At 40.3% G+C, this 19,181-nt stretch overlaps 1 protein-coding gene across 1 annotated transcript; it reads right to left on the reverse strand.

The window, feature by feature from the left end:
- Window positions 1-12,706: 12,706 nt before the first annotated feature.
- On the reverse strand, window positions 12,707-16,386 carry LOC109040078 (uncharacterized). The gene is made up of 2 exons (XM_019055872.2): window positions 16,215-16,386; window positions 12,707-13,473 (listed from the first exon to the last, which is right to left on the reverse strand). Exons 1-2 carry the CDS (start codon window positions 16,224-16,226, stop codon window positions 12,859-12,861), a joined length of 627 nt encoding a protein of 208 aa, XP_018911417.1. The 5' UTR covers window positions 16,227-16,386; the 3' UTR covers window positions 12,707-12,858.
- Between the last annotated feature and the right edge of the window lie 2,795 nt (window positions 16,387-19,181).

The raw sequence follows: 19,181 nt of genomic DNA on the forward strand, positions 1-19,181 counted from the left end.
CATCCATCAATCCATCGAAGTCTAAAACTCGCCGCACAACGAGGCACGTGAAAAAGCGGAAAAGAGAGATGGATAAGATAAGTTTGTGAAACCGGGACACATCTCTCGTGCGAAGCTGCAAGACCAGCAGACCCTGCTGGGTATGGGGTCATGGGGAAAGAATTTGCAGGTGAATATTTTTCCAAAGAAAAAGCAGATTTCAGCGACTTTTATGTATGCATGTAAAAGCAGATTTCAGCTAAAATACTGTGCATTTGCCTGGAAATTTAGATAAAATCTCGTCGAAGCCAACTATTCTATCCACATCTTCCGCCTATCAAATGAGACAGCCTCAGAGAGGCATCTTATTTTACTTTCCTCCATTTCCGCTCTAAACTTAGGAGTGAGAAAGCGAGGTCTTCTTTTAAGAAGACGTGGCGCTTTTTGTGAGAATTCAGCCTTTACTGAAATATCTGTGATTACCGCAGGAGTAAGCGAGGAGATAGCGCGCACGGATTTCGGAGACTCAAACGCATGGGTAGAAAGATTGGCCAATTCTCTCTATGATTTTGCGGGTGCAACAATTGTTGTAACGATCGGTGTAACGATGTTGCACTGTAAAATTTAACGCAAGGGCTCATTCTTTTCATTTTTGTATTTTTGTTTCTCCATTGATCGTGCGCACTCTGAAAATTTGAAATAATCGGACCGAGCTTATCAGAAAGGAACCAATCCACATTTTCGAAAAAATTGAGGTAAGAATGTGTTTGAGTTCCACCAGCCGTATACTTTCTTCTGCCAAAAACTATAGGTCTAACTTTTTTTTTTTTTTTTTTTTTTTTGGTGAAGAGAGGGGTTAAAGTTTATTTTTTACAGTGAGCCTTGTGGAGTAATGTGGAGGAATAAAACTTGAAACCTTTTTTTCTCAGTTTCAACTTTATGTGGATTGGTTTCTTTCTGACAAACTCGATCTACTTGTCGAGCTGGGAACGCATCCTCCTCTTAATTACCACCCATCAAAGTGTTACGCCCTCTTCATTAGTCAATAGAAAATGTAATCTCTAGGCACGCAATTCAACTTAAACCTTTCTATGGAGAAAGATCAACCCTCACTGTAAACGTTAAGCTTTACAGTTTGCCGAGGCTCCAGCTATTTTCAACGCCTAGCTTGCAACTGCGGATTGAGAACTCCCGTTCCAATGGCTAATTACCCGTGCTTCGACAGGTGTCTTTCGTAAAAATCAAAACATAAAATCGTCTATCACCGAAAATATGTCGGTTACGCCTTCTACCGCACATTCTTTTCTCGCGATCGTTACCACGTTGGCGCCCGCGCTCAGGCGGGTACCGTTGAAGTCCTTTCAGCTCAAATTGAGTCGGGCTGACGCAATCTCTCGTGGGAGCACGGTGTGTTCCTTTGAAAGGAGTGACGGTGACATTACACGTCACACGCGATTTTTCAACTTTTGCTCTACGGAGACGGAGATTGAGCGATGGGTAGAAAGGAGGAAGTTAGGGTGAGAAATATTGTAGAACGGATTGATGAGTTGATAAATATTGTATGAGCAAAATGAAAAATCTATGATATACTCGTACGTACATTGTTTCTGCAAATTTAAGGCTTAAATTTGCTAAAAAAAAGTTGTTGGTGTTGGCTTTTTCTCTGCAATGATACTCTCGGTTGATCCGAGACTTAACTTGACTATTAAGTCCTTGTGCCAAGTCGAAAGATTAGATAGTTACACTTTTAGGTACTAAAGTTCAAACAGGTATCGTCAACTCGATGGTCAGCAAGTGCATTGAAAAGTTGCTCCAGTTGTGCAACAAAATCCTTCTTACCAAAAAGTACACTGGTAAAAAAAATAGCTTGGATCTAGAGTCCAGACTCTTAAAAACATCGACCAGAAAAAATATTCTTGATTCAATCGGATTTTTCCTTCAATCGAAGAGCCAAGCCTCTTGATTCAAGCGGATTTCCATTTGAATCAATTGTATTTTTTCTTGTCAATGTTTTAAGAGTCTGGACTCTAGATCCAAGCTACTTTTTTTAACCAGTGTACCTAGATAGGATACCGGTTGGTAAGCATGTGCATGAAAAGTTGCTGAAATTGCGCAACGAACTCCTTTTTATTAAAAAGTATGGAAGTCCAAATACGTCTACAGGCTCCAGTTATCCTTTGCAAACAGTAGCTCCAAAAATATTAAAATGTATCTATGTGTAATGCTCTTGAACTAATGCTAAAGACGAATTTGCATAATATTCGCAAAGCGTCCGGACTGCTTTTAAGAATGCCGCCAAAATCTCAAATCTGGCTCGCACACTGAAGTTTTATCATGAGATTTAGCCATCAATCACACATTTAGTCGCACCACCCCAAGAAAATTCCAGTTGCCGGCTTAATACATTTTTTACATTGTTTCTCCTCTCCCTTTACCTTTTTACGCCTCTATATCTGCCTCAGTCATTTAGCGACATTCATTCCACGCAGAAGCCAGAGATCATAAATATCATCAAAATTGCAAGGAATGCAGACAATGCTCGGTCTCGCAATCCTGGGATGGCGACAAACGTGAAACAAATCTCTAGCCTGCTGCAAGAAAAGCTCAACTTGTGTATACAGCTTGAACGTAGAATAATAGGGAGCACGCCTCCTGGCCGCTACGCGGCCTAGCCACCAAGGGCGCATCGCGCCCTCTAAGACTTGGTGAGAACATCTGGATGGCGTTTAGCAGAAAGGAACGAAATCTTATTAGCTATTGCCAAATTTAACTGGACAGTTTAATTTTTTACAAGAGCACATTTGTGCGGATTCCTTTGAAAATGTTGAGGAATTTGCTTCGCATTATGCAGAAATTCCACCGAAATTTGCACAAAAATCCGCACACCAGTTTTCATGTAAAAAATTCAATTGCCCTATCAAATTTGGCAATAGCTGATGTGGCTTGGCTCCTTTCTCCTTAACGCGGTCCATCTAAGATGTTCACTCGAACATGTCCGCATTTGTTTTCAATTACCAGAGATGACCTACAGAACGCGGCTCTAAACAAATATAATAGAACGAAAGTGTAATATATGATGGATATCGATCATCTTTGACTTGTGTCGCGGGAGGAACGGCCCTGGGAGGAAAATACGGTCGCGATTACACCACTCCGGCGGGTATTATGATGTGCAACAATTAAATAAGACAATGAGCGAACCACCAGGTTCTCGGAGGATCAAAGCGACGGCGACGCGCGACGCTGACGGGGACTGGAAACGATCCATTTTCCCGGGCGATTCGCCTGTTAACGTTGACGCACCTCTCGCATCGGATCCGATTATCGTCGCGGATTACGGGGCGGAGCGATGGTCGCTGATCCGTCGCTCGACGCGCTCGCCTGTTCGCACTTGTGGGTGAAGGTCGGTTGTTGCGCCCGCGCCGCGACGCCTCGCACAGTAGGGCTGGAGTAGAGACCAGAAGAGACCATCCACTAGTATCTTGGCAAAAGTCGGTCCGTTGCCTACGAGAATGGAGAGGCCGTAACTAGTCAGTTCTGTGACGTCAAGCTAGTAGATATTTACCGAAAACAACAAGCATCTCCGGGTCATCAGTGCATCGATGAGTGAGGCAGTCGCTGCGTGGACCAATCAGAGTGGCTCTCGATCGGCCGAAGTTGCGCGAGCGGCCCGTTTGAATCTGAGTGGAGTAACGATTTTCGGTATTACGCATTCATTTCCTCGATATTTAGACAATGTCACAAATGAACTAGTTAGTTTTCTAAAGTGAAATTTCATCTTCTTTCTAAACGGTTCTTATGAAATTTTGCATCAGATCAACCCTGAAAGAGATATCGGCGAGAAATCATCGCGCGGCAAGCGTTCTCCCATAAGAACGCGTGTTAAACCGCGGCCGAGTTTCATCTACTAGTGTGACGTCACAGAATCGTAGTTACGGCCTCTCCATTCTCGTAGGCAACGGTCGGTCTTGGCATCGTCGGCCTCCTATGGTGTAAGGGTTGTAGCGTTAGCTCTATGCTCGGGAGGTCCCGGGTTCGATTCCCGGCCAGGCGACCCGAGTTTGATGGTCTCAAACAATGGGTGCCTGGGGCTGGTTGTAGGGACGGAGGGGGGACGGGACTAAAGCGCAAGGAAATAAAAGGGAATTTTCTGCGATGTGCGATGGAAGATTATAAACCAGAATGGATAGGGAAGCTAGGGGTACGACAAGGAACGCATGGAATGGGAAAAGGGACGGAAAAGAGGAATTTGGGAATGAGTTGAGCAAAGATTACAAAACATGTTCAAGCTTTGTAATCTTTATCCCGGTTTGTGACATTCATGAACCGCCTTCTCCTAACTCTCCCTCAATGAAAAAAATAGGAGAGCGAGAAAGTAAAAGCTCCGGCCGTTGAGGCCAAAAGTTCCGGGCGTGGCATCATGGAACTAAAATTAGGTAGCATTTACCATTTTCTGCTTAAAAAACGGCACAGCCAGAGAGTATGGTAACTTTTATCAAAATTATCAAGAAAACAAGTTTTTTCCTTATTGCGACAATAATTTTGGTGGCAGTTACCATACTGTCTGGTCGTGCCGTTTTTTAACCAGAGTATGGTAAATGCTACCTAAATTTTTTCCGTGCACCTAGAGCAGTCAAAGCTACGGCTCCAGCTCCCGGAACTTTCGGCTTTTCAGCCCGAAATGGACGGTATGTTCATAATGCCCGTAATTTTTTTCCAGTGCTGTAAAGGGACTCTACACTGAAAAAAGAAAAAAAAAAAAAAAAAAAATTCTTTTGGCCTTTCTTTTCAGCTTTTAATACATCATGTCCGACTTTGATCAACAGCTCGTCCCACTGTGCGCCTTGACGAGCCCGCCCGCACCCTCCAGGCCCAAGTCGCCAATTAATACGCAGACGCCCACCTCGGAATCCGCGCGCGCTGCCCCTGTCAGTCCCATTAGCGCCCCGATCAATTTTCCCGCCTTTTCATCTGGCCACCGACGACGTAACGTCGCACACCGGTCACTTTTGTCACCTCCCGTCAAACCGGGCGTCAAGCTTGTCGATCAAGCTCCGAGTCTTCCAGCTGCACGGGCTAAAGAATGATAGTAGTGATACATTTCTGATGCTACTGGTGTCCTCGGGGTAAAAGGACAGGCTGTTTGTGTATGTTCTGCGAGTCAAATGAACGTATTTCTCAGTGGCGGGGCTTGCTTTTCGATGTATCGATTGTTATGTCATTTAAACCTATTGAAAGGTATCGATAAGCAGGGTGTTAGCAGCGAACACATTAATAATCGATTCTTTACCATAGGTTTAAATGGCATAACAATCGATACATCGCAATTCACGCCACGCCACTGGTATTTTTTCCGAACGGAACCAGCGACAGTTTGGAAAGGAGGGGTGTGCTTGTTAGTCGAGGGTCGTAAGAATGAGTGGGAATTATTAGGCGCCAGTGACGTCAGCAGCGACAAAGCCGCCGCCGCAGCGGTTGCCCTTGGGCGTCTTTAACTCATGAGCCCTGTCCATAAGGCTCTTGTCACATGCTTAAGGCTCATGAGTGCTGCATAGTTGCATTTTACAGAATGTTTAATCCCGCTATTCCATTTCCCCTAAAGGAATCGCGCCCTCTTTAACTTTGTTTCTTATGCAACTTTCTAGAGCACACCCCATCTTTCCACTCGTCCATAGTTCCGTTTGGCAGAAATACGTTCAAATAAGAAGTTTTCCTCTGAAGATGTTCTTTCTTTCAAAAGTTTGTGCGAATGCAACTTAAATTTTCTCGAGGAGGCCCCCGAACCTCTTTTTGAAGCATGCTAGAAAAATACCCTCTTTGAGAGCAGGGTAAGTCCCTTGGATTTCCTTTGGTGAGGTGTGTTTTAGTGCGCTCCTAGACCCCCTTTCATGAAGTGCCCTTCTGGCCGCCAGAATACGTCCCTAGTTCCGCTCACGTATTAAAGGGAACTGAGTTCTTTTACCTCGAAGAATGTAAGACGCCTTGAAATCCCTCGAGAACTGCCGATAATTTTAAGACCATGGATAAACTCAACACTAGAAATCATGGGGTAAGGCGTTTCAAGTTTGGTCCATAGCCATTACCAAAATTAAGGAAGACCGATGAATTTCCTATATATTTTTTTGGAGGGGGGAGTGTCTAACTCCGACAGCTGCAAAATTTCCCCCCGCAAATTGCACTTTTGCCAGAAGAATCTTGGGCATTTTCAACTGAAAATTTCATTCTAATCTCTAGTTCAGGTTCTTATGTACTCCCGTGGAACGGTAAGTGAAGCAAGTGTGGAAAATATCTTAATCTCTTCATTTCGATGCGTAAAAAAAGAATTTCGATGTTGTCAAGCTCAATTTTGCGTCCAACCCCCCAAAATCAAGATGGCGGCCAAAATGGGGGCTCGGGGGGTGAAAATTATGGAATTTGATTTTGATGTCATGATTGGGGTCAATTCTTATGTAATTTTGGTCGTAGAATCCGAATTTGAGGTCCAAAATACTCTCCGACCCAAAGGGATGCCCCAAATCCAAGATGGCCGCCAAAATCTCCAAGATAGGGTCAAAACTGCGATACGTATGTAAAAGTGCCAAGTAGGGTGTCCTTGGTAGGGTTCTTTGGGTCGGAGATTTCACCTATGATGTCAAAAACTTACCACGGATCCATTGAAGCCCAAAAAAATCAAAATGGCGGCCAAAAGGGCTGCCGTTGCGGGGTGAAATATTTTGTTGAGGCAAACATCGTCGAATGAGGTGTCACTGTATAGGTTTTTTGGGTCGTAGATTCCAAAAATGAGGTCCAAATAACAAAATAAGCTGATAGAAGTTCTCCAAAAGCCAAAATGGCGGCCATAATGGCTGCCGCCCAGGCATTGAACGCGTTTGAACAGTAGGGTGTCCCATTTTGGACGTTAAAAAAAAAAAAAAATGCGAAATCCAACAGAGATACCTGCCAAAAAGTTGTCTCATAGTTAGAAAAAAAAGCAAAAAAAATCTCAGGGTCGTAGCTAAAGTTTGAGTGGTCCCGCAAGGTACTTAAGATGTTTCACCGATTTCTCATCTTGGCAATCTTGGCGATCTTGCTGATTTTTTTTCGGTAAATGCAATCGAGGTAAAAAGTCGCAAATGCGGATAATGAGACTTCTGATACTATATTTTAAGAGAAAAATAACGGTTTGGACCCACGAGGATCAGAATCCCTCGTTCTTAGCTCTCAAAATGCAAAAATCAGCGATTTTAGCATTTTGTAGTCAAACCGCTGCTCGACCGTCGCTCGACTTAAATGTCGCGGCATTTGACGCGCTGTTTCACAATGATCCCATTGTAGGAGTGAAAAGTCCTTCAAGTATGTTCATTAGAGGTGTAAGAGAGTCACTTTGACCAATTTTTGTTGCTTTTAAACATTGAGCTCATCGTTTAAAATGTTTTTTATTTTTTGTTTTTTTTTTTGTTTTGTTAATATAATTTTCCTGTTTTTCATCATTTTTTAAAATGGTTTAAAAAGGGCGACTCATCTTACACCAAAATTGAACTCCTTTGGCGAACAATATACGTAGATGGTCAAATACTTCCTCTAAAACAGTTTTTGGATTCAAAGCCTCCCAAAAAAGCCGATGTTGCCATATTTTATCCCCGGAAAACACAAAAAACCGAGTACCTATTTCAGTATTTGGAGGCTGTTCCTCACCGAGCTCATTGAGCAAATTTCAGCAAACCTTGAATTTTCATACGTTATGACCAGATTACTAGTGATTATGTACATGTGTTTATCTATACAGCCTCCCACCGCGGCGCGACGTTGCCATATACCATCGATAAAATTCGATAGAAATCCGCGTTTCCTTAGATTTGAGCCATTTTTTCGGATATTGCACATGGAATACTTATGTAAAACTTAAAATACAGTATTCAGAGATGGAAGGGGATCATACCTTGTGGCAATAATCATTATTTTAAGATCCTGCGCTTATCGACGACCCATTTCTTACGAATTCTAAGCATGATGTTTGTGATGTCTCCAAATCTGAGGGAGTGCAAACTCCTTGAAGGACTTTGGGAGGGTAGAGGAATTTCCATTTTGCGGTTTGAGAAAAAAATGGGGAAATTACGAGGCAGCATTCTTAGCAATCGGTACCCTTCCAAAAGGACGGGGGTGGGGGGGAGGGCTAGGTTTAAGGGTGGGCAAAAATTCAGCATTGAGAACCCGTGTTTTTTAAATGTGGCACTGTTTCTTTATGGTCCTCAGATCACGGTCAATGTTTGAAAGTCGCATCCTCGTGCACAAACATCATGACTAGAAATCGTAAGAAATGGGTCGTCTATAAGCGCAGGGTCTTAAAATAATAGATATTGGCACAAGGTATGATCCCCTTCTATCTCCACGGAAAAAACGAGTTTAGGGTTAGGACCTGCGGGGCAGGGTCGGCCCTACACCCGGGGTAGGTAAAATTGCTTCACCTAAACATCGAAGGGGCAGGCCCATGCTGAAGTTAAGGTTCAGCCCTACCTGCCTCAGGGCCTAGTCCTACCTGAGGCGGGGCCGAGCACTAACCACATAGGGCTGGGCCCTGGAGAAGGTAGGGCTGGGTCCTGAAGAAGGTAGGGCTGGACCCTGCAATGCGGGAAGGGCCGGACCCCCTAAAAAAGAATTCGAGGATGTTACTCTACTTGTACGAGCATATTTAGCGCGCTCTATGCACTGTTCTATGAAGAACTCACACAAAATCGGAGAGACTGTATTTTGGATATTTCAGTTTGAACATTGAATGGCAAAGAAATAGTAAATTTTAAAAAAGCCTGAATTACGGCCATTTAAATAATTCTAAGCTCAATTTCAATGGCATATTCAGAATCTACATGAAAAAGTGGTCTAGAAACACTCTTTCAAAGCATGATGGATTGATAAAGAGTCTCGCTATGGAGAGTCAAAGAGAGGAGAGTCGAGAAAATGAGAATCGCTAAAACGGGCTGTTTTGAATACCGCTAAAATTCACCCCATCTTTGGGGGTCGATATCTCGCGAACGGGGCGTCAGATGGGAAAACCCTTCAAAATAGGTTTCTTAATATGATATAAAGACCCCGTACACCAATTTTCAGCCAAATCGGAGGGGGTCGGGTTTCGAGCTTGGTTGCGTTGACGTGGAATGACCCATATGTATTCCATGTGCAATATCCGAAAAAATGGCTCAAATCTAAGGAAACGCGGATTTCTATCGAATTTTATCGATGGTATATGGCAACGTCGCGCCGCGGTGGGAGGCTGTATAGATAAACACATGTACATAATCACTAGTAATCTGGTCATAACGTATGAAAATTCAAGGTTTGCTGAAATTTGCTCAATGAGCTCGGTGAGGAACAGCCTCCAAATACTGAAATAGGTACTCGGTTTTTTGTGTTTTCCGGGGATAAAATATGGCAACATCGGCTTTTTTGGGAGGCTTTGAATCCAAAAACTGTTTTAGAGGAAGTATTTGACCATCTACGTATATTGTTCGCCTTTTTAAACCATTTTAAAAAATGATGAAAAACAGGAAAATTATATTAACAAAACAAAAAAAAAAAACAAAAAATAAAAAACATTTTAAACGATGAGCTCAATGTTTAAAAGCAACAAAAATTGGTCAAAGTGACTCTCTTACACCTCTAATGAACATACTTGAAGGACTTTTCACTCCTACAATGGGATCATTGTGAAACAGCGCGTCAAATGCCGCGACATTTAAGTCGAGCGACGGTCGAGCAGCGGTTTGACTACAAAATGCTAAAATCGCTGATTTTTGCATTTTGAGAGCTAAGAACGAGGGATTCTGATCCTCGTGGGTCCAAACCGTTATTTTTCTCTTAAAATATAGTATCAGAAGTCTCATTATCCGCATTTGCGACTTTTTACCTCGATTGCATTTACCGAAAAAAAATCAGCAAGATCGCCAAGATTGCCAAGATGAGAAATCGGTGAAACATCTTAAGTACCTTGCGGGACCACTCAAACTTTAGCTACGACCCTGAGATTTTTTTTGCTTTTTTTTCTAACTATGAGACAACTTTTTGGCAGGTATCTCTGTTGGATTTCGCATTTTTTTTTTTTTTTAACGTCCAAAATGGGACACCCTACTGTTCAAACGCGTTCAATGCCTGGGCGGCAGCCATTATGGCCGCCATTTTGGCTTTTGGAGAACTTCTATCAGCTTATTTTGTTATTTGGACCTCATTTTTGGAATCTACGACCCAAAAAACCTATACAGTGACACCTCATTCGACGATGTTTGCCTCAACAAAATATTTCACCCCGCAACGGCAGCCCTTTTGGCCGCCATTTTGATTTTTTTGGGCTTCAATGGATCCGTGGTAAGTTTTTGACATCATAGGTGAAATCTCCGACCCAAAGAACCCTACCAAGGACACCCTACTTGGCACTTTTACATACGTATCGCAGTTTTGACCCTATCTTGGAGATTTTGGCGGCCATCTTGGATTTGGGGCATCCCTTTGGGTCGGAGAGTATTTTGGACCTCAAATTCGGATTCTACGACCAAAATTACATAAGAATTGACCCCAATCATGACATCAAAATCAAATTCCATAATTTTCACCCCCCGAGCCCCCATTTTGGCCGCCATCTTGATTTTGGGGGGTTGGACGCAAAATTGAGCTTGACAACATCGAAATTCTTTTTTTACGCATCGAAATGAAGAGATTAAGATATTTTCCACACTTGCTTCACTTACCGTTCCACGGGAAGCTTTTTTTGAACATAAGAACCTGGACTAATGTTTTCGAGAAAACCTGCACATGTGCCTTTTTGTGAAAAACTGAATTTTGTAAGTCATTTTTGCAACCTTGAAATGGAATTACGCTCCTGCGTCCAGGAAACGACTGGTTGAAAGAAAAAAATCCTCACTGCTACTTTTTACTTACAATATAAATGTCAATCCTGTTTTGCTATGAAACATGTTGAATGACACCATCCACTGAGCGCGTTACTACTTCTCATCGTTTCTTTTTCTGCAGTATTTTATTGCATGCGATGCATGTAGAGCAGGCAGAGCAAATATGGTATCATTAGTAGATGAGACCAAGGTATGTGCGGTGTCGCAACTAGTGATGCATGAGAAATTTTGTTTCAAGAAAGTGAGGTTTCCTGTGCAAAGTCAGAAGTTTTCCAGAAATTTCTGGTGCACAACGGGAAATAACCAAGGTATTTTTTGGCGCGGCAGGTAAAAATACACAGAAAGATGTCGATATTATTCCTAAGAACTAAATCAATTATTAATTGCACTTGGGCGTAAGTTCATTGAAAAGTTCAAACATTTTTTTCGAATCATCCATTTCTTGCTTGTATAAAAAATTCGCCACTTAACAAGGTACGAGCTGAAGGACTACATTACCTGTTCTCTTTTCAAAATATCACGAGGAAAACGAATCACACAACGAGAAGTCTGGAAATCAACTTCTAGATAAGATATTGGGGTTTAAAATTAGCATTTGTCAAATGGGAAAAATACAAATGACGTCATTTGTAAAATCTAATTTCCATTTGATCTATGTGTTCAAAATGTTGGGCAATAAGGTGTTGATTTTCGAAATTTTCGATGTGTGAATCGTTTTCTACGTAGGACTTTGAAGAGGAGGCATGGGGCATTGTCTTCTAAATCAGACCTTGTCCAGTGATTCATTGAGAGAATCCGGGAAATTGTGCAAAATTTAGTTGGTCGTAAGAAGAAAATGTCCCCCTTTTTTCAAGGCAATTTCCTCATGAGTAGGGCCCTTACAGTCAGGACCCCCAGCTCCTGAAGAGCTTTCGGAGGATTCAGATCTTAGTCCTTCGCAATCCTGCATCAATTTATTCCCCGGAAAATGTAATTTTTATCACCCCCCAAAAAATACTTACTTACCAAAAATTTATATTTTTTTGCTACCATATCAATAACTTTTAATATGAATATTCGACCTTTCGGAATATCTCGTCAATTTTGGTCGTATATTCTGATACTCCTTTCATCGATTTATTCCTAAAAACACATTATTTTTCTTCGATACCTTAATCTGTGTTGTTTTCAGGAATTCAGCTTTAAGGTGAAAGTGGTAATGCTGAACTGACATCTTTCATGGAATCAATTTACCAGCTTTCGGAAACTTTGAAAAATACTACTTCTTTAAGAGCGGCAACCAATCGTTTTACAAATTTTTAATTTTTTCTTATTCAAAATAAAAATATTCTGGGAACGTAGAAGTGCATAATTCCCAGTTGATAAGTTGAGCCATTTCGTATTGATCGGGCGCAAACGAAAAATAAAAGAATGACTCTGTAGATCTGCCATAGTCATGTTCTTTAAAGTATCTGCATTAATAATTTTGCGAGAAAATATAATAAGAAATGGCCAGAATATATGTGTAAGAAGATGGAGAAATGGTGCAGGGTCCACACCATTCCGGAAAAGAAAGCCAAGAAATTCCAAACACTTTTCAATTAGAGTAAAAAAATGTTTTGCCTCTAATTGAAACATTTTTGGCATTTCATGGCTTTGTCTTCCCCGCGAAATGGTGCGGATCCATCACCATTTCTCCACTTAGTTAATAATTATGTTTACACATTAATTTCTTGCTTGCCTTTAAACGAGATTTTCTCTCCCGATTTACGACGTTGCATATTCCTTGTTGCTTGTTTAGCTAATTGCCATTTTTTAGTTATTCAAGATTGGAAAAAGAGACATGAAAGGAGAATAAAAACGGAGTCTAATTTTTTGTAGTTCTTGGACTAAATTCATTTATTGAGCTACTATTGACGAGTGTGTTGGATGAGAATTTAAAATAAATAACGAATATTTACAGATGAAATGCTATGAAGAAATTGAAAAATGAGATGAGCTAGCTAAGGGTTTTTGGTACTATCTACTTCTTGTAGGCGGGGGCAACTGGGTAGGCGGGAGCTACGGGGTAGGCGGGTTTCGCGCCGTAGGCGGGCTCCTTGGATACGACGGCTTCGAAACCGTATCCGTTGTCGGCGTAAGTTACAACACGTCTGCTACCGTCAGCTTCGACGAGAGAGTAAGATCCCTTGACGTAGTCTCCGTCACGTTCTTCCTCCTGGCTCTTGACATCGTAGGTGGATGGGTCGTTCACTTCGTAGGCGAATTTGTAGGCGGGGTGGGCATCAGGGTAGGCGGGTGCAGAGTATCCGTAAGCTGGGGCCTTGTAGGCGGGGGCAGCGTATGCTGGTGCGTGGTAGGCAGCTGGGGCAACGTAGGCTGGTTTGTAGGCGGGGGCGACGTAGGCGGGTGCGTGGTAAGCGGGGGCGGCGTAGGCGGGGGCGTGGTAGGCTGGGGCAGCGTAGGCGGGGGCGGCGTATGCTGGGGCTACGGGCTTAGAGACGTAGGCGGAGGCGTATGCGGGGGCTCCGTAGGCCGGTTTGTAGGCGGGGGCGTATGCTGGGGCAGCATAGGCTGGTTTGTATGCTGGGCCGTATTGGCAGTTGACAATAGCCACGAGGGCAGCCAAGATACATAACTGCAACAGAAATTGAAAAATGGAAGCATCAGAACAAAATATTATCCTATGACATGCTGCTATATTGTAGATACGTTTTATATTTGGACCACACGAAAAAAATAAAGGACGCCGCGCGGCAAAAAGCGCACCAGCTTGCTAGCGGGCACGCTCAAATGAAAGAGAAAAGAGATGATCGTATGAGCAGCACGTACATACAGTTAAATCGGCTGCTCTACTCGGTTCATTAAAATAAACTCATAGTTTTTTTAACCAAAGGCTATCTCATTTCAGTTCAATTTCTAAGTTATTGGAACCGGAAGGTCTGTTTAGTGAGCCGACAAGTGTGGCCGATGTATCCCTCGTGCATATTAGGCTCTTATGACCGACCCTCTTTTAAGTTGGTTAAGCGTGATATTTGTTGAAAACGAGCAAGTTGACTGAAAAATGAGGTGATGTTTTTAAGGAAAAGTGGTAGTGCTTAGGAAAAGTTTAGTCGGTCAGTACAAGGCATACACCGTGGACTTTCACTTTAAGATATGTCTGAGCCTCTCTATTTCCGGAGTGTACTTGAAACAAGTCAAAGTTGTGTAAAAAGTCAAATTTAAATCCTCAAGAATGGAAAACAATTTGTATTGCAATAAGCTCCAAGACTTTTTATGGGAGGAAAAATTTAGAGGAATTGATGAAGATTAGATGACACGTGTTGGTAGCTGATACAGTTTGTATACTTTTCCCTTCCCATGCATCTAGAAATTGTAGTAGGTTTAACATATTCTTCAGTAGCTTTTTACCTCGCTAGTTAAATTATCACACATTATTTTATTTAATTTAATCGAAATATAACAACCCACGTTGCTTGAGGAATCGTGTTTGTACTGGCAAAAATTAGGCAGAGTCTCATGTTGAGAAGATAATTAAAAGTGATAACTTTGTTAATACCTAAAGTGTGGTTTTTCATGAGGTTTAGCAATCTTTTTGCTATGAATCTAGATTCAACTTCTTGCAATCTTTCTTTTAAAATTTTAAATAAGGTTCCTCTTTGAAATAAATCAATTTGTTATGTTGTCAGTCTGCAGTGAAATAAAATGTGGAACATCTTATTTTGGATTCATAGCTCGTTAATCCATCTTTTTAAAACTATTATCACTAGTTAAGTTGTAATTGAGAAATCTTTTATTTTTTAATAAATGTTCACTTGTTGAACCAATTTACCATCGATTTGATAAACAAATGAACAATTACCTGGCAGAGAAAAATATTGACTTAGGAAATGAATTTAGCAGAGAGAGAAAATTTTATAAGCATAGACTTTAAGACGCCGAAATGAAGCTCAGTAAGTGTATTATGTAATTATGTATATCATAAAGCTTAAATAACGCGCGGAAGAAGGTTCAATAGTAGTATAATATTTAACATTTAATATTTAATGACTCCAAAGTACTTTTCGGCCATAGACATCAAATTAGCCTCGGAGACTTAAACGCACATTAAGAAAGATAGTCAGTTTTGAAAAACCTCAATTGATATCACCATGTATGCATTTATTTTTATCAACTGAGATGGAACTGATAGCGTAGATAGAAAATTTGATCAATCAGGCTATGTAAAACATCTCATTATTTTTTAAATCATTTTAATGTGCTAAAAATTAACACAGAATTGATCTTGACTGTTTTAGATTCACGCGTTATAATTGACGCAATTCAGAAAGTAATTTTTTATTTATTTATTTATTTTTCAAAAAAAATCAGTAACTTTTTATTTTTAAGGTGGTCATTGTAGTTTTAGTTTTTAGGTTCAATTTTATGAATGTTAATCAAACATATTCATAAACTTAGACCAAACTTGGCTCTGAACAGTTAAGCAGATAAAACAAGTATACTTACAGTTTACTTATAATGCATGAAAGATTGATAGGGCAATTAATAATTAGAAATAATATCAAAGAAATTATGAAAAAAACCTGAATATAACTCCATTTTATTATTGAGGATGTTTAATCTCTACCTCTAATGTGAACAGGAGAACCTGTAAAAATTTTCAGCATTAAAGCAGAAGGGATTCGTTCATTAGATTATTTTATAACCAATTCCACCCAAATATTTATATTTTGTTTGCGTCGTCATTGAGTGAAGTTTTGCTACGATAAATAATCGCAGTTTCCTCGTTCTTGTCGTTATAAGTGAAACAAGTCCATTTTTCACTTTTTGCTCAAATTTGTAATACAAGTACACTGGAAAAAAACCACATTGGATCTAGAGTCCAGACTCTTAAAAACATCGACAAGAAAAAGTACTCTTGATTCAATCAGAATCTAGCTTAAATCAAGAACCGAGCCTCTTAATTTGAGCGGATTTCGTTTTGATTCAAGCAAAAATCCGATTGAATCAAGAGTATTTTTCCTTGTCTATGTTTTCAAGAGTCTGGACTCTAGATCCAATGTGGTTTTTTCCAGTGTAGAAAACAAAAAAAAAAAAACAAACAAAAACAAAAAAAAACTAATCAGCTACGAAGGAAAAGAAGGTTTGGTTTTGTCGTAGTAGAGGTAACACAACACAGTCACTATTTTCAGCGTCCAGTAGGTATGTTTCACAAATCACTTTTTCACGAAAAAAAAAAAAAAAACTTCAGCGAGGGAAAAAGTTAAGTCCAAAGTCCATCCGTTAATACAAAAAATGCACACAAAATAGTAAAACAAGGAGCTAGTGTAGACACAATCACTGATAACACGCACGATCGAAAAAAAAACTCGAACCTACCTTAAAAGCCATTTTTGAACGGGGTATTTTTTTATCGGTGGTTATGAGTGTAAACCTAAACGTTAAATGCAAATTCGGTCGGCCGGTCGGCTCGGTTTTATAGCTGAAAAGAGTAGTGTTCAGCTAACTATTATCAATAATTCAGACCTTGACAGTGACCCAATCTGGAAATTATATGAAAGGGAGCTCGGAGGAAGGATAGACAATGGTCATGAGTGGCGAGGGGGGCTCGTGGCGGGGGGGAGGAAGGGGGCTGGATAGCCGAGTTGCATAATCTAGATCAGTTACTGGACCAAGTTCTTACCCCTGCGGGACTATTCGAAGGTGGTGCCCGGTGCCAGCGACTACTGCGTACCGGAATTTGCGAATCCTTCATACCGTGTTTGCTGTTGGCCGACGGAAACGGTATCTCGGGCCAGCGTTGCCGACGTTAGGGCTATTTTCAAGGTTAAAGCTTCGGACCTTTAAGCCCAATTCACACAATCAAACTTTCTACACTGAAAAAAAATCTGGGTGTATTTACTAAGAAAAGGGTAAAATTACTAAGAATTAAGGGTACTATTTGATCCCAGTTTTTTCCTGGTAAAACTACCATTGATGGTATTGGTAATTTTACCAAGAAATCTCGGTAAAATTATTGACTTTCCCGGTAATTTTACTGGACCCCGGTAAAAACGCCAATATTTTTTATCGACTGTGGTAGTATTACCGAGATAAAATGGCACAGTTACCGGGAATTGATTATCAATAAAAGTGGTATTCTTACCTGGAAAAAAAACAGTAAAAATACCGGTTTTTAGGTAAGCTTACCAGTCTGTCTTGGTAAAATTACCAATAATTGGTCAAAAAAGTGAGATGGTAAAGGTACCAACGGACCTTGGTAAAAACGCCGAGAATTTCTTTCAGTGCACTATCAAACTTTCTAAGTTTCATTCAAAAATTGAATTCAAAATTGAATCAAGAAGCAAAAATTTGCGCCGCCAATCGGATGGAAAGTTAAACGGAGAGTGATTTAAACAAATTGTTTTGTGTTCAACTTTCCATCCAACCTTTCGTTCCATTATGTCGGATGAAAAGTTTGATAGTGTGAAGTGGGCATGAGTTATTTGCGGTCCTTGGACCTATATGGTTGTGTTAAGCGTGACCTTTTCTACCAAGAGAAAACTTTCTAGAGTGCTAAATTCAGGGAAAAATTTTGAAAGTGGTGATTTTGTGTTCTCCACGGGGAGCGCTCCGTAGACGCCTTTGAAAGTTGGAACAATCTGCGCTGCTTTAATTTAATTTTCTCACTACGAAGGACGCTATATTTTCCTTTTCCCTCTGTAAGTCAGAATTCTAAGAACTTTAATAAAATCCAAATATTCCTCTATGTCGTTTTTCTAATGTCTTTCTCAATTGTCTAACTCGTCTTTCTTTCCCTAAACTTTGTACCTGATTATGTTAAAATGTTATTTTTTTCAAAGTTACGAATAAATCAAAAATAAAAAAAAATAAATAAAAAATAAATAAATAAATAAAAAACAAGTTTGACCCTGAATTTCAACTTAAAACTAAAAACTTTTTATCGTGAAACTTACGAACGTCATATCTCCCACTATTTCTAACCTTCTTAGGTCTAACTTGCGTCAAAATTGGCAATTTTTTTATTCAATGCAGTGGTGCCAACAATGCAAAATTTATATTTTTGGAAGAATTGGTTTCTTTTCACAGATGTCCTTTTTTCATATGTATCTTACAAGCCCTAAAATCCATAAAAAGCCTTTACAGTTTTCCTCTGACAATTGACCAAATTTAATCAGAGGTGGTAGAACCGACTCTTAATCAATGGACTAAGTTCAGGAGACAAGGTCTGCTTCATGAGTTAAAACAGATAATTGTAGTTCTAAAGTTCCCCTCTGCTGACTTGCTGTAAAAAAAAAATACACGTGCATCATATTTCCATCGGAAATAATGATTGTATTTCCTTTCGATTTTTCTCCTTTCAATATTTTTCTTCCTCCTCTTTCATTGTTGTGCGAAGAAAAAAAGACTCCAGTGGGCTTTTGATATCATATTTCAAAATAGTAGTCCTAGATAATATACGCGAATGAAATATGTTTCAATACCTCCATGCAAAGCTTTATTCGCGCATTTTGGAGCCATTTCGGCAACCAGGTCTGCAAATAAAACGGCCAAGCCCTATCAGGTGTACGAGCAAGGTATTTAGTAGCTGAGAACCGAAGAGAGGGGTGAATCATGCTGAAACCCGATTAGCCAGCCTCTGAGGCACTAGCCAATAGGCTGCGCCGGCAAATCAATGACTCCAGGATAGCCATCTCTCACCTGATGCAAAATTTTGGAAAATGATGCAATGTGCCCCCGCAGTGTTGTTAAATTTCCTAAAAAATGAAATCTTGAAATTTCTCGTGAAATATTTCCTATATTATTTGGGAGATTTGAAAGAATACTCTTGTGCATCTGATAATCTGACGCAATACAGTGGATTATTTATAATGAGCATAATATGTACGACGCTTGAATTTGTATTCCTACTGAAGTTAGGTCCTGAATGGTCGTATTAATTGCAAAAAGAAGGAACAAAAATACGAATAGAAATGATGATCATGTCTATTGAAGTTTTCTTCTTCTATTTGCTTTCTATCAATATTGAGTGGTGAGTGAGGCACATTGAACAGAACAGAATCAATTTTTTTTAATTGTAATGGAGAAATAAATAATATCAAAATATCAAAGCCAATTGGGGATTGGGCACAGATGAGGCTCTTCTCGGTTGTAGTGTCCCAGAATTTCCATGATTAATTTGTATTTTTGAGAGAAAACTATTGGGTGAATTTTCAAAATTTCCAATCCAGAACACTGTAAAATCATAAAAAATGTCAGAAAACGTTGCGAAAAATGTTTATGATCCTAATAGATGAAACGTCAACTGGCATTCTGAGACGTCACGACTGAGAGATTCCTCTCCTG

This window comes from Bemisia tabaci, chromosome 2 (assembly GCF_918797505.1).
Source record: "Bemisia tabaci chromosome 2, PGI_BMITA_v3".
NCBI lineage: Eukaryota > Metazoa > Arthropoda > Insecta > Hemiptera > Aleyrodidae > Bemisia > Bemisia tabaci.